This window comes from Xiphophorus couchianus, chromosome 12, assembly GCF_001444195.1.
Source record: "Xiphophorus couchianus chromosome 12, X_couchianus-1.0, whole genome shotgun sequence".
Classification (NCBI taxonomy): domain Eukaryota; kingdom Metazoa; phylum Chordata; class Actinopteri; order Cyprinodontiformes; family Poeciliidae; genus Xiphophorus; species Xiphophorus couchianus.
This window is the reverse complement of record NC_040239.1, coordinates 7,130,786-7,147,318: the sequence shown is the minus strand read 5'-3', so window position 1 is coordinate 7,147,318 and position 16,533 is coordinate 7,130,786. Positions and strand designations below refer to the sequence as shown.

General features: G+C 35.0%; 1 protein-coding gene across 3 annotated transcripts; it reads right to left on the bottom strand.

The window, feature by feature from the left end:
• Positions 1–5,850: 5,850 nt before the first annotated feature.
• lhx6b (LIM homeobox 6b) lies at positions 5,851–16,255 on the bottom strand. 3 transcript variants are annotated; one of them, XM_028032802.1, is made up of 9 exons: positions 16,006–16,255; positions 15,317–15,447; positions 14,113–14,244; positions 13,784–13,905; positions 10,805–11,025; positions 9,436–9,536; positions 9,249–9,348; positions 7,449–7,626; positions 5,851–6,564 (listed from the first exon to the last, which is right to left on the bottom strand). In XM_028032802.1, the coding sequence occupies exons 2-9, from the start codon at positions 15,317–15,319 to the stop codon at positions 6,399–6,401; spliced, it is 1,023 nt and encodes a 340-aa protein (XP_027888603.1). In that variant the 5' UTR covers positions 15,320–15,447; positions 16,006–16,255; the 3' UTR covers positions 5,851–6,398. The 3 variants fall into 3 exon arrangements, with proteins under 3 accessions (XP_027888603.1, XP_027888605.1, XP_027888604.1); XM_028032804.1 differs by having other exon boundaries at positions 9,253–9,348; XM_028032803.1 differs by lacking the exon at positions 16,006–16,255 and having other exon boundaries at positions 15,317–15,560.
• Positions 16,256–16,533: the final 278 nt, after the last annotated feature.

The window sequence follows — 16,533 nt, the reverse complement described above, 5'->3', positions numbered from 1 at the left end:
ACTACTAATAATAATATTTGATCCAGTAAAAGAGAGAAGACAACTAATGAGAGTCAGAGATGCATATAATTCGGGTCTTAAACTAACAAAATTGCTGCATAAATAGTTTCTTTTCGAAATAAGAAAATTAGAAATTTCACCCTTAGTTTTTGTCGACACTTTTTGTCTGTGCTACTGAAAGTGTAATTACTTTTCATTTAATAAGATATAATGTTATCTTGAAGTTCTTGTGCAATTTGGTGTAATTCAAAAAATCTTGTAAAAACAACTAAAACTATAAAAATATACACCCATTTTTAATCTTTTCATGCAACTTCTCATTTAATCCTTAAAATCATCACAAGTAAATCAGGTCTGTTATTTATCAAAAAAACAAATTTTTAGTGCGAAAGACGATATTGTTGAATCTTTACGTGCTGAAGTCAGGACACTTCTCATAACTCAGCTGCATGTTTTAAATAAACTTTGTGAGTTTTCTTGTTTAATTCCAATTTGGTGATTCGGAAAGTGACTTTATTTAACAAAAAAAGCCAAACAGTAACATGGACGTCTTTCTGCAAAACGTTTCAGTAGTTCCCAGGAATCTTGGTTTTCAGCTGTACTGTATCTCCAGCCTGGCTTAGGAGAGTCATTTAGATTTTACCACAGCTTCTTATAAACCAAACAGAAGTGCTGTGGCGGTTCAGACCCAATGCTGTCCTTTCAGAAACACGCATCCTGGGAAACTGCGGCGGACTCCAGTGTTTATTTTCACATAGTGCACAGTTGGCTGTGAGCCTGGATGAAAGCTTTTGCTTCGCTTTTTGTCAACTTTTATTTTCAGTGCTACTGTAAGAGTAATTGTTTAGCCATGAAACAGATCATTTATGTTTATTTCTCCAAATTTTCTAAAGTACACCATTCACTGGTGCATATTTCAGGAGAAAATACATTCATTCGGGTTTGTCTTAGCTTTGCTTGGAAACATGATACTGAATTTGGTTGCACAGAGCCTTAGGATAAAGTTAAATACCATGTCTGGGTAATATCTACTTAGAAAACACACACAAAGCCAAAAAGTAGATTTAGCTTATGTAAACTTGTGCTAAAATGTTGATTTATACGCTGTTATGCAAGTTTGGGTGACAAATTTCATCACATCACGATGCTCTTACTCTTAGTTTGGAAACTTAATAGAATAAAATGAACATATTCCACAAAGCAGAAGCCAAACAACCCAAGTGTCTTAAAGTCCTTTATTTACTGTGTTATTATATGTGAATTGCCTGTTTAGTGTCTCTCCTCTTACATTTATATTTAAACAATGTGTATTTTGCAGGTTACATTTTCAGTGGTTGATCTACTATTGTTTAATCATGAGAGTTTATTATAAGAGAAAGTAAGTAATAAAGATTGAAGGTAAATAGTGAAGAACTGATTATGTTGGCAACTTTTGGTATAATAGTGGCAGCTGCAGCAGTGTTTTCTTTTTTCTCTTCAGATAATTATTTGAGATGTAAAAGTTTTTTTTTTTAACTTGTATTTGTTCTGCCAGACATTGTTTTACATGAAAATATGGGAACAATGTTTTGTTATAAGTTAAATAATCTGCCAATGAGACAAATTTTCATTGATATTGAGGAATTATTGATTTAAAACAAGCTCATATTTCCTGCTGAAAAGTTACTTGCAAGTTAATTTTGTCTTACTTCAACTGTGCAAAGATATCTGTACTAGAAACTAGACCAAAAATACTTGGGGATATTTTATGTCTTTGCAGCGATCCCAGTTCATTGTCACCAAACATAGCGCCATCTACAGAATGACAACTCAACAACAAATGATTCTTTTATGTTCAGCACTTGACTGAATCCTAAATGGCCTTCGGCTCGATGTTGTCATTTAGCATTTTAACACCACAGTCAAGGATGTGAACAATAAACCGCCTGCGATAAAACCAAGGTGAAACCTCGAACAATCCTATTAAAAACCAGCCTGGCTTCACAGCTTCGTCTGTATAGGTTTCCATTTTATGGGGCTCCATTGACTCAAAATCAGAGTGAAATTGTTCTACTAGAGTGTTTAGATGAAGCACATTCATTTTTACTCCATTTTAACTCATTTTTCTTTTATTTTTAACTCATTTTTTAGTTAAAATTTAGTATTTTTCTTCAATAGCTTCTGGGATATGTGACATATTGATTCAAAATCAGCGTGAAATTGTTCTTCTAAAGTGTATAGATGAAGCACATTCATTTTTACTCCATCTTAACCCTTTTAATATTTTTTTAGCTATTTTGTTTAAAAATTTAGTCCAAATTTAGTAAATATATATATTTTTAGCATTTTTTAAAATTTGGACAAAAAATTACTAAAAAATATACTTACTAAATTTGGACAAAATATTGTTAAAAGTATATTTACGAAATTTAGACTAAATTATTGACAAAAAATTGCAAAAATAAAGAAAAAGGGTTAAAATGGAGTAAGAATGAGTGTGCCTCATCTATACACTTTAGTGGAACAATTTCACACTGATTTTGAGTCAATGGAGCACATGACTTGGAATCTATTGAAGAAAACATTATATTATTTAATATTAAAATTATTTAAAATGTTGAATATGGCTTAAAATTCAGTAGAGGATGGCGTGTCTCGTGTAACCCTAACTACCACTTTTTGTGTCAGTTGGTCACAAGACAAGGCATTTATTTACATTTGTTTGTCAGGAGTGTTTGCTGTTGACAGTCCCTAAGTGAACCTCCGAGCGCTTGAGGACGAAGCGAGAGGGAGCGGTAGATTAATGCCTGAAGGAAATACAAGGTAGAAATCTAAGCATTTTGAAAACACTAATACTGAAAGACCAATATTTTTGTAATATCTAATAAACTCTTTGATCAGACATGACCTACTTCAACACTGGCAAAGAGAACAGGCAACAGCAACACCGACCAACGACATGGACCAATCACAGAAGTTACATCAAAAAACAACTGTGAAGGGTTCGCTGCTTTACTGCAGATGAACTGACAAGGTGACAGTGAGTAATAACGACGCAGCTAGAGACGTAACATATTCATCACCTACATGCAATATCTACATATCCATAAAGCACTAAGACCGTAGACATCAACCAAAGACACATAGCAACGACATAGACCAACAACATCTACACATATGACTTGTACTTATTTTTGACACAAATGGAACCCCATAGTATTTTACCAGGCTAGCAAGAAATATGATGATTTCTGTGATTAGCAAACCAAGTAATTGGAGACTTGAATGACAGTCAACAACATATAATGTGTTTTTGTTTCAATTCTGGATTTTATGTTCAGAAAAACAGCACAAAAGTTTTGCAGAATTATAGATTTTATGGTTATGCCTCATAAGAAAAGTCACACAGTCCATGATCTGCCTTATTGTTCCTTTTGTTCTTCTAAAGCTTTCAGTCTTCATTGACATTTTATCTCCCCGCTTCTATTATTTAATCGTTTAAATTGAGTCATTATCACCCTAATCTTCCCTTCAGACACTTTGCAAAGCATCTTCAGTTGCAGTTAAATAATAAATTCAAGACCAAAAAAGCTGAATAATTAGAATATACCCAGAGCATCTGAAATAAACCTGCATGAGGAGGAGGAGGAGGCTGATGATGAAGATGGCTCATGCTGCAATCTTCCACAGAGGTTTTGTTGACTGTTGTGCGGGGAAGAGCTCATCAGTTTCAAGGAGAAAAATGTGAATAAGTGGAGACGAGGGGCTCTGTAGCGTATCTGCTCATTAGACAGCCGACGCTGTAATCCTGCAATCAGCGGCCTATTCATTAGCATTGTAGGAGGGGGGCCATGTTTCATCTGCAACCACTTGAAAATGCCAGTCAGGGGTTGGGGGATGTTAGGATGACAAACCCGGGCGGCTTAAATGCGCAGGGATGCACATGCATGGAGGGAGACTTGTATAATTTTTTACAGTGCAGTGCTGGCAGGTGGCCCAAAGTGTGTCAGCCTGATAATCATCTCAGCTCAGCAGGAAGACGGCTTTTGTTTCAGGGTTTCACGAGGAGTGGAGTCATTTTCCAGCTCAGGTTTCCTCCTGCGTTGAATTGATTGAAAGAGACTGATTTAAAGATTATTCAAAGGCAAAATTTAAGAAAGAATAGGAGCTCGTTTCATTTCCTAATGGCATCCAGAGACTCGCACACACCTGGTCATGAGACGGTTTTGGGGTTTTTAGTGAATATTCAGAGCTTAAAGAAATTTCTGCTGCATTTTCTTCATGGTTCTCTCCTTGATCATGTTTAACAATTTTACATTAAACACCCTTACCATTTTTGAACTCATTATTAGAGATGCAAGTCTTTCAGCATCTAGCAATTTGATTCAAAATTTCACTTTTACGCTCACGATTAGATTCAGAAACTATTCAAATAATCTAGAGATTAAATTATGTGATTAGAGAGAAAGAAATGCAAACAAAAACAAAATTTAAAGCAATTCTTTAAGGTTAGACACAAAGTTTGCAACTTAAAATCACCATTTTTAGGTTAGCGTAGCTGCCTAGCATGTTCTGAAATAAGAACCTATCAAAGAAGTATTTAAAATATGTACAGTGGGCAAGTTTACACGTAAAAATACATTTTTGAGTGTTTTGAATCGATTCGGAATTCCCATATTTAGGATTTGTGATTCTTTATAGAATCAATTCTTTTTTTCTGCACCTCTATAATATTATTTTATTCATTTTACTTTCCAGTTCAGAGTTTGATGAGGAGAAATAATCCAGTCTGCAGCCTGAATCTGTCTGGAAAATAACAAAGAAATCCTGAGAAACATTGTCGCTCCAAGAAAATGCAAATTCCTGAGCAGAATTAGCATTTTGTAAGGGGTTGGTTCAAATAGTATCAACTTATTTCATCATAAAGTTACATGTGATGTATGTCTAACATAGCCTTTATGAATAAACATAGCAGATTGTTTCTGCTGTGTGTTGTCAGCCACACACAGCAGAAACAATATTTGTTCTTTTACCAGAAAAATCTAGATTTTTGCATTTCCACATGGTTTATTTTTAATAAATTTTTCTTATTTCTTCAGTTTAGGTGCTTGTATTGAGTATAAAAAAAGAAAAAGAGGGTATAACTTCTAGCCTCCCCTGTTGTCTCATTTGAACTTTGACATTTTACTCATTTTATTATTTTTGATGCTGCCTATATATACTGCAAAAACACTATTTTTGGTCTACTGTCTAATGAAAACGTCGTAGTACAGTTTAAATAAGTCAAAACTAACTTACAGGTAACTTTTCTGATTGTTATTCCTTAATAATTTCTTATTATTGATGAAAAAGTAGAATTTTTCATCAATAATAAGGAATTAATTACTTAAAACAAACCCTATGTCTGGCTAAAAGTTTACTTTTAAGTTATTTTAGACTTATTTCAAGTGTACTGAGATATTTGCACTTGGTAAAATACTTGGTATGATTTTGTGCTTTTGCAGTGTAAATGTCTAGAATCATATATTTTAACCACTAAAGTATAAAAACATAAATCTGAAGACCTTGCTGGGTTTTTATTTTCCATGTCATAATCTATCAAATAAATGAAACGTAAATTATTTACAAACTGATTCCATTTTCATTTTTCATTTAGTTTTCTCAATAAAGAAACAAATTTTTTAGCTCTTGTTTCAGTTTCTGGTCTGTTTTTCAGGGTTTGAACAAATGAAAAGAAATATTGATCCACATTGGAACATCAAAACCAAATAATATCATTAAAATGCCTCTAAGGTCTGAATAACAGCAGCAGGTAATGAATCTTAAATGAGCTCATAAAGGCCTGAATGAAACACAAATCGATGGCAACACTTTAACTGAATTTGGATTTAATTGATTGATCGTATTTCCTGTAAGTGACGCGTTTTGAGTTGGTTTAATGACCAGGATGTTGAGGTCCAACTGACAGTCACAGCAGGTACAATCTGACTCTATATTCAGTTTTTTTTCTATGACCTTCAAAACACACACACATGAAATCAGTCTCCTTTTTGCTCATTAAATAAACCTGGTGACAGATCTGATGCGGTTTATTTACACACACACTTTAAAAGTGCTTCAAAAACAAGAGGTTTTGATCTGAATAAATAAGAGTTCCTGTTTTTCTGACAACAGCACAACAACCAACAACATTAAAGCTGCAAAATGTGCTGATCGTGAAAAAAGAAGCTGAGGTTTCTCCGTCGTACTGCTACAATGCTCCTCCGCTCTGCCGTTTGAAACCGCCTGACATACGAACAGGAAGAAAGTGAAAAACATTTAACGCAAAAACGAGTAGTCTTCTGTGCTTCGTTTAGAACAAAGACAAAAAATGAGAAAAAAAAATATTCCCAATGTTTGCTTGAATGTTTCACCACAGTTCAGCTCAACAGTCTGACAGCCAGCTGAAAATGGAGGTAACCGTGGCGACAGGCGTCCGTGACATCATCAGGGCGGTGACGGGTCAGCGGCTGATGGGAAGCTGCGGCAGAGCGATGGAGGGATGAGTCAAGTGTCCAGGGGCGGCGAGGACGGAGAAGGGGTGAGCTGGAAACGAAGGAGAAACGTTAAAACGGCGTTTCAATTCAGCCTGGAGACGACGATGATGAGGGATGAAGAGGGAGGAAGAGCGACTCGACCCACTTCAGAGACCCGCAGAATCAGAGTCCATATGAAGCTATAATAATATGAAAATAATACCACTTCACAACAGAGGGTCTTTATAAATCAGATGAAAATAAAACACTTTAACATAGAGAGTAGAAGACAGGAATAATAGAAACATTTATTTATTTGTGTTTGTCTGCCCACAAGCTAATTTTTTTTTACCAAACCTAATGTATGAAATTGATTAATTAAAGATGATTTAACTGCTTTAATCTGCTGATCTCTAGAATAGAGCATAATAAACCAAAACATTTTTATTTATTCTTGTTATTCTCTCCTCAAACAGTATTTTATCAAACCTCGTGTATGAAATCAGTAAATTACAGATGATATAATTGTCTTTTATTTGTTAAGACCCTATAAAAATCTAAAAAAGTTGCTCCTTAACTGCCGAGACAGACTTCTTGCTTTGAGAATAAATGATTTGCATTTTTATTTTCAACAGTTACAACAATCAATCTGCACGTCTTACTTGCCAAAACAGTTTTCTCCTAATTTTTTGGAATGACAAAACATTGCATCCACTTTTTTGGCATCTCTTGTAAAAAAACCCCAAAAACCAAAAAACAAACTTAAGATAAATAAAATGTGGTTGTTACAGGCTTCATTTGTAACAATAACTGCAGTTTAATGAAAAGCCAAATAAAAAAAATCTTAACATTTCCCTCACTGAGTTTATTTGGGATTAGATCATGATAAAAGCTGAACATGTTCCTTAATAATTATAAAAATCCTCTTTACAGGAATGCAGGTGTGCCACTGACCGTCCAGGTATCCGTGCAGAGCGAGGAGGTGCGGTCGGTCCGGGCTGCTGAACGAGGAGTAGTGGAGATCCTCTGGCAGTGACGGCGGCATCCTGGACAGCGGCGCGCTCTGAGGGAAGCTGCTGCTCTGCAGCGGCGGCTGCTTTTTGTGTCGGGCGCGGCAGTTCTGGAACCAAACCTGGAGACGGAGACAGTCGGCATCAACGTAACGATCTCTTCCAACCCAAAGACTCACTGGGTTAAACGTGTAAGACTCATTATTCTACTCTTCTGTGAAGATTTTAGATGGATTTGGAGAATTGTTATCTAAACTTTAAGATGTTCTAAAGAACATACCAGAAAACTGCAAATTAATCTTTCTTGCTAACAAAGGGGACCTATTATGCAAAAGTCACATTTTTAAAGTTTTTATGCTTCCATTTGGGTCTGAACTGCTTCTACAAACAGCAAAAGCATTTAAAACCCCACCCAGCTGATTATTGATGTTTTTTTAGTGTCTGAAAAATGAGACATTTCAAAAACCTCCCGAATCTTAAGTCACATTCCAGGGGCACTGTGCCGTTACCTAGCAACCCCATCAAAGCCCAAAATGTTATTTAGCAACCCAAGAGGAACTCCAGCATGTTTAACCAGCTGGTTTTACAATGCACTGTACAATGGCTGCTGGAAAAAAACAAACACTTTTTGTTGTTGACTTACCACTCAGAAACAACTTGCTGCATTCTTGTTGGTTGTGCAGGAGACTCTACTTCTGCTTTTCAAAGATGTACAGTTGTAAAATTATGCATCTGTTGCAGCCAATTTCAGGTGTGAGTGTAAATGTTGAGTTGGGGGCGTGTCCAGGAGCAGCTTATTTGGATTTAAAGTGACAAGAGTCTCTAAAACAACTCAATCTCAAACAAAACAGGCAGAACTGACCAGACTAAAATCTCATTATCTAAGAATGATTTTGAGGTAAATATGTAATGAACATGTTTATTGTAGCCCATAGATCTATGAAACCTGTTCAGGGAAGCATAATAAAAAAAATATGACAAATTAAAAAGTCATAAAAACATCCCTTTAGTGTGAAAATACAAAGAAAATAAATACCTAAAAACTCATTCACCTGAGTAACTAACTAGTTACAATTACTCAATTACATTTACTTGAGTAACTTTTGGGGAAAAAATTACTTTTAGGAGTATTTTTACTATGCTGTACTTTTTACTTTTACTTGAGTAATTGTATTATGAAGTATTTCTACTCTTACATGAGTAAAAGTTCTGGATTTTCTCCCCACTGAATGAAGTCAAACATGTTTTAACCAAACATTCATCAGACACAGACAAACACCTGCAGTTTCTTATTTAAAAAACTGCAGGTGTTATTTGTTATTGTTATTTTTGTTGTGAATTATTGTCAATTTGGTCCTTAAAATACCGAAATTTCCAGTAAACTTTATGTTTTGTTCCATCTGATGATTTTTAAACATTAAATGATAATTACTCAGTACTTGAGTAAACTTTTTACCAAATGCTCTTTTACTATTGCTTGAGTAATTTTATTATGAAATAGTTCTACTTCATAATAAAGTAAATGTTTTGGGTACTTTACTCCCTTCTGCCTGTTACTGACTCACTGATGATTCAATAAGGATTCAGATCTTTTCAGATCTTTATTAAATCCTCACTAAATGTGACTTTACAATAGTAAATAACTGTTTTTCTTACTTAAATCCTTAATTTTTAAATATTTTTTATTATTATTACCTCACAATATCTTTTATTTGGTTGATTCTTAGAGAAGTAATGTCAACACCTGCCTGTATCACTCTCCTGCTCAGTCCCGTCATTTCTGCCAGTTTCTGCAGCGTCTGAGCGTCAGGGTTGTTGTCCTGAGCAAACTGCGTCTGCATGACCTGCAGAACGACGATCCGGCCTCGGATTAAACGACAAACTCCTGCGGATTAAACTCAGATTGAAACAGCTGGAGGGCGGCGACGAACCTGCAGCTGCTCAGCCGTGAAGGACGTCCGCGCCCTCTTGGCTGGTTTGGGTTGGCAGTCCTGATCCGACGGCAGCGCTCCTTCCAGAGTCAGACCTGTCCCTTTGAAACGAACAGATTATAATCCAGTCATCAGATTATGTGGAGATTATGTGAATGCAGAAGGAAATGTTTAAGTAACCATTCTCCAAACAACATGGAGCATAATTAAGGTAATTTGTAGCAAACATTCACAGTTTAAAGCAAATATTAAATATTTTCAAGAATTAGAGACAAAGTGAGAAAATTCAGGAAAATTGGATCTGGGTTCGATTTATGTACTATTATTTCTCTCTTAATCCTCAATGAAATGAGGCACAGATAACAGAAACAAATCCTTTTAGTGATGAATTTAACATTTTATTAAATTTGGTCAAAATGGGTTTCATTGTAAAGTGTCTTCAGAAGGAATTTGTTGCTATTAACTAAAATATTATTGTATTAAAATAAAAGCACAAAGAAAAAAACACCTGAGGTCGAGTTTAACACAAAGATTAAATATGGATGTTTAAACATGCAAGCATCATTAAAAATCACTTTTGGTTAAGTTTGTGCAGCTTTTGTTATATTCTCAGATAATAAATTAAATATTTTTTTTCCTTTAGATGTTTGACATTTGACATATTTATTAAAATAAACTTAAAGATTGAAATATAATCTCTATAAAGCTGCAAAAACACAAAGTATTTTTATGTTACTATTCTTGGAAATAAGACAAAACTAACTTTCAAATAACATTTCAGCAACTATAGGAGCTTTTTAAAAAAATAATTCCTAAATATTGATAAAAAGTGAAACTGGAATAAGACATTTTAATTTGTAGTATTTGAAAAATTTATTGTTCCACTGACTCATAATTTCACTTATAACTAGCACTTTATTTAAATTCAATATTAAGGAATTATTGATTCAAAACGAGCTCATAGCTGCTGAAAAGCTTCTTATTTAAGATGTTGTCTTGTTTCAAGAGTACTAAGATATCATGTACTCCCTTCCTCGGTAACGGGAAGGGATTGAAAATACTTTGTGTTTTTGCAATGTATCACAAATAAGAGAGCCAAATAGTGATCATATCAAACTTTAAGTAAATTTAAACTACGCATGTTAAATGTTAAACACTTAAAGGCTAATAAAAGTTTAATTTATCATCTGATAACATCACAAAAGCTGCACAAACTTAGCAAAATTATTTTTACAACATTTTCCCAACAAAATAATGATATTTACACATCTCATGCAAACATCTAGATTTTTTTTTTTACATTTCGCCTCCCTACAGGTGGTAGCTGTTGAATAGAGTAGCTTGCGGTTGATGCTCGGGGCTGGGTTACCGTTCTCTGCGGCCCTGCGGAGGTTTTCCAGCATGATGTCGTAGTGGCTGCGGCAGAGCACCCGGCCCTCCACCAGGCCGAACTCCTCCCCGGTCGACAGCTGCCTCTTGCAGGAGAAGCAGGCAAAGCAGGCCAGGTGGTAGACGCTGCCCCGCGCCCGCCGCACCCAGTCGCTGGCGAACACCTGCCGGCCGCACTGGGCGCACTTGGTGCCGAACCTACTGCAGGGGAGGAGGTCAAAAGGTCAGGATGTGCCGTGGTTGGTCAGTAATCCCATTTAATTCAACAGATACAGTTGGTTTAAGTCTGTGCTGATTATCGATGCTAGTAAAGTAAAAGTTTGTTCAATTTACTTGATTTTATTTTTTTACATTACATGTGTCAAACTCAAGGCTTGGGGGCCAAATTTGGCCCACTGTAGGTTTTTATGTGGCCCTCTAGACTCCAGATTACATCAATACGTCCCTCCAGTTTTTCACAAATCTACAAAGTTCACACAAAATCAACAGATCACCATATTTGTGATGAATTTACTGCAAAATTTTGTCAAAATTGGTCAAAAACGTAGGGCTTAATTGACTGCTACCTCAGCTTGATGTCAACTTAATGTTACAGCAAGGAATACAAATTCACATTTAACATCATACATTAGCACAAATATCTTAAAAATTGAAGGCATTTCTAAAATAGACATTTTAAAACATGTGATTTTGATTACAAAGAAACACAAAAACAACCGTAAAATCCTGGGGAGACAACTATTTATCCATAACAATATTTTTGATTGACAGAACTACTCAGTGTAATTTAATTTCCCTTTTGGGATCAATAAAGTATTTTTGAATTTGAATTGTGTAATTACTGTGTAGCTATGTTACTGGGACACATGTTGCAAATTTAAATCCCACCTAGTAATTATAAAAAAGTTCTTCTTGTTTTCTTGCTAATGTAAATAAAATTAATAAATTACAAACATAAAAAAATGCAAGTGCTGCTCACCTTTATCAAACTGCAGTAAAAGCAGGAAGCTGCCATAAACATTGACACGACTTAGTCCTGAATTAATCCCACAGATGTGAAATTTACTTTTTACAGCAGCAAGGTGACAATATATTCCCCACTGATTGCAAAAATATCTTTAAAAACAATATAAACAACAGTGTACCAGATAATAAAACTAAAATTAAATAGAAATCTGAAAACCTGGAGATTTTCTACTTTACAGTTTCTGACAAAATGCCCTTTAGTGCTGCTTCTTCTAACTGGAGCCTGGAAGGCAAAACGCAGGGCAAAACAAAAATATTTACTACAACGATGCAGAGAGAGACAAACCTGTGGAAGCTACGCTAGGCTTTAAAAATGTGGAGCAAACATTTATATAACAAAGAGAAAATAAATTTTCTGTTTGTTGTGACATTATGAAACATAAAGAAAAAAAATACAGAAAGTCAGCATAAAGGAGTTAAAACTAAGACAAAAGTGATACACTGCAAAAACACAAAATCTTACCAACTATTTTTGTTCTAGTTTTTAGTGCAAATATCTCATTACTCTTAAAATAGCACAAAACTAACTTATAAGCAGCTTTTCAGCAAGATATAGGAGCTTGTTTTAAGTAAATAATGCCTTAATATTAGTAAAAAAGTACAGTAGTTTCACTGGCAGATTATTTTGTTTATAACATTTTCTCATGTTATATGTAAAATAATCTGCAGTGGAAATAATACCTTTGAAAATCTATATTAAGGAATTATTGACTTAAAACAAGACCATAATCTATCTGAAAAGTTACGTATGAATTAGTTTTGTCTTATTTTGAGTGTAATGATATGTTACACCATAATTAAACAAAAATACTTGGCAAGATGTTTTTGCAGTGAAGAGAAAGTTGAGATCAGATCCTAAAACATCAGTTTGATGGATGTGCTGCTTCATTCTGCAGGTCAAACTCTAATAAGTCAATTAATTTGGGTTTGTACCACCAAAATTAATTATCTGTGACAACAATCTGAAAAATGAACCAAGTTATGCTCGGTAACAAATCACTGAAATATTATTAAGACATTAAACTAGAGAGAAATAAATGATTTACCTTCAAGGAGACCAAAACTCCAGAGACAAACATAAATATTAAATCTAAAAGTTCATAATTTAGGGCCATTTTGTAACTTGTTTTTTATTTTTATTTATTTTTAAAGCCAATAAAACTTTATAAAAAACATATTTTATAAGGAATTTTGGAATGTTGTTTTCAAAAAATTAACTGGGTTCCAAAAACATCAACAAATAATATTTTTTAGTGTGTTTTAAGATGAAACAATGATTTTAAGACAGATTTATTCTATCTAAAATAGTCAGACCAAAAATCTCTTTAGCTTCAGTAAAATCAATATATTATTCATTTAACATTTTAACAACAGGCACAATTGGATCAAAATGTATAATTTTAAAAATAAATCCCTGTTAAGACAGGAAGGTTTATGTTTGAAGTATCTTTTATTTTACCAATATCTTAGCAATATTATTTTGAATCTAATAGAAAACAAGAAGATAAAAATTAGGGTGATGGCAAAGAGGCCTTCCAACCCCAAAGACTTAGAAAAAACTAACAATAAGCGAATAAGCAATTTTATGAAGGGCTTAATGATTGTAATCCCCTCCAAAAAAAGAGAATTCAAAGGGATTTAAAAATAGATCTCATATTTAAATAAAATTTAAAAAAAGATTTGAAATAGTTTTCCTTTTACATTATTTCATTACCTTTTCTGTTATTTTCTGGTTGAAATTAACACATGATAAATAAAAATAATGTTAGATCTAAATCTGCAGGGGTATTAATGCTTGTACCTATCTATTATTAATTTACAAAACTCTGTAATAACATAAATTTAAATTTAACTGATACACAAAAAAAACCCAAAACACGTAACTGTTTAAGATACATTTCAAAAGCCGCTTGTTTTTTTTTTTTTTTCCTACCTGAAATAATCCAGTTTGCAGAATATTTCTTTGTTTTTGACGTAGCAGCTGCTGTGTTGGCGCAGCGACGCTCTGCAGACCGAACACTCCAAGCAGCCCAGATGCCAGTTCAGGTTGTTCACCTGCAACAATTAAATGCAACACGCATGCGCTAATTAACGAACAGTTTGCAGAGGTATTGCCTTCCCTCAATACATTTCAGACTAACTGGTTTACGTGTCAAGTTCCTGCAAAGCGGAACAATGACGTTTCGATTCCTTTAAATGTACAAAAAGAATGCATAATATCAAAATCGAGGTAAATAACGGATAAAGGTTCAAATGCGTCACCTTCAGCAGGTAGCGGTCTTGGATCTCCAAGCCGCAGCTGGCGCACTGGTTCTTGGCCGCCGGAGGAGAGCAGAGGCAGGCCGCCTCCAGCGGGCTGGACTCCCCGGACTCCTTCTTCACCTCCGGCTTAGACTGATCCACAAAATAAAATAAAACACTTTAGAAAGAGCAGGACGCACCGAGAACAGAGTGAAAACTAAATATACACATATAAAAATCTGCGTGCGCAACAACCCAGATCTCTGTTTTTTTCTTCTTTTTTTCTTTGCAAAGCAGCGGCTGTTTCTCCTTTCATTTTAAATCTGAATATATTTCCAAAAAACTATCAACTCAAACTTTATAGAAATTACGCCAAATTCCCCCGTAAAAATATGTAAAAATTTGAGACAACATCAAAAATCTATTTAGTTTTTTTGTTGGGATTTGCATTATTTCAAATGTCTTTTCCTTATATAAGAAAATCTAATGCATATTTAGCGATGATTATAATGTAAGAAAGACAACATAATTTCAAAATTAAGAACCGGAGAATATTGTTCAAAAGCTCGTTCAACTTTAATTTATTTAATTTTTTAGGCAAAATTTAGCTTAAGCGCATATGGTTCAAATAACAGAGAAATGGTTTAACTGTAGATGAAAAATATTAATTTATAAGCTCACATAAACCGCTCTATATAATTGTCTGTTGCAGAAAACAATTACAAGAAAATGTTTTGAATAAAATAACAAGCAGTTTAAAAAAATCAATGTAACTTAAGCACAGCAGTCTGTTTAATTAGTTTTCCGTCCATTAACACTGTTAGAAGTTAAACTACCTTATGTTTTAAAGTCAGAATGTATATTTTTAAAATTAAAAGCAACATGATGCATTGATGATAAAGCAGAGAAAACGCGTAAAGCTATTTATTGCTTCAGCAGTAAGTAAAGTAAACCAACAAAACAGAAATTACTTATAGATATGGATTCATTCACAGTTTAGCACTTCTTGCAGGTTTTTTTTCTTTAGATGATTAATTCATTTTAAATTAATTTCTCCATTTCCATCATTATAATTCCATTAGCACGCACTGAGGTAAAGGAATAACAATTATTATTTTAGCGTTTAGTTGTCGTTTTTGCAATGGTTTGAGCAATTTCACTACGTCTCTTATGACGCTCCCGTAAATAAAATGACTTAAAATAACTTTTTGTGTTTGTGACTCACCATTTTCGGGTCTTGCTCGCTTCCTATTCGGAGTGGAGACCCAGTTTTCTCTGCGCATTACGCATCTCTGCTCCAACCAGCGCTACACCCGCTCCGAAACAACGTCTTAAAGTTTCTCCTGCATTTAAACCCTGGCAACAAAAGAAATTTCGATGCAATTAGACATAAAAAAAACCCCACACACTACATATGATCGATCATTCCTCTTGTGCGCAACGGAAGGTTGCGTGTTGCAATCACATGCGGTGAAAAGAAAGGATGGCACTATATCTGCAATTAGAGGCGGATTGAAACGCAGCGCTTGATAAGAGGCAACCCGAGTGTCAATTTCATCTGTCAATCAGGGGGAGGCAGCCGCGCCACCAAGCTGAAGAAGGGGGGAGGCGCGGCGCGTCCTAATTTCAATAGCTGTAAAATCGAAAATCGAAAAATCTCCAAAGTGAAGAGGCTCAATTGGAGATCGCTCTATTCATAACAAACAATGCGCAGAAACTGCTGCTGATCTCGAGACATAAAGGAGCCTGATTGTCTCTTTTCTCGCGATGGACCCATTTAGGTGCTTCATGCTCCCCTCAGTGATTACAGCTGCATTCATAAAGTGCCAAAAATCTGCGTTTGGGGGGCAATCTGGACCCCGTGTTGTCCTTCACTTCTCGAAATTAACAAGAATGCAAGATTATTTTAATTACCGGCTGGGATGTAAACACTGGAGGCAGCAAAACGAGATGAGATGGTCTGCAGAAACTTCAGAGACAGAGGAGCTCCGAAATGCGGCGAAAACATCATTCAGGGGTGTGAAATAGTTTCTCCAGAAGGAATAAAAAGTGTCCAGATAAATCCGTGGGTTGGTGAAGAGAAAGTCCAACGCTGATCCACGCAGAGGAAGTTTGCGGGACTGGAGCAACGCACTGTGACCTGATCGGAGCTGATCTCCCGCCTGGACTCAGAGTTTACACCCAGTTAGTAGAGGCAGGATGTGATGCTGCGCCTCCTCTTTTACTGGGAAACACACGTACTAAACTGGTAACACAAACTGGGTAAACACTGAACATGTGTTGTTCCTAAACATAAGAAGCTAATTAACTTTCCCTGGTGTAGGAGCGAACTGAGGACTGATTGTTCAGCTCTCTTTAAAGAGGCAATATTAAGTATTTTCCAGGTAGATAGCAAAATTTTATAGCACAATAAAGTAACTATGCTCCCTTCATAAAAATGCT

Coding starts and splice junctions, on each gene's coding strand:
- lhx6b (XM_028032802.1), bottom strand. Junction 9,537..10,804: donor CCGCAGGGCCGCAGAGAACG/GTAACCCAGCCC, acceptor TTCGTTTCAAAG/GGACAGGTCTGACTCTGGAA. Junction 7,627..9,248: donor CAGGAGAGTGATACAGGCAG/GTGTTGACATTA, acceptor CTCCGTCTCCAG/GTTTGGTTCCAGAACTGCCG.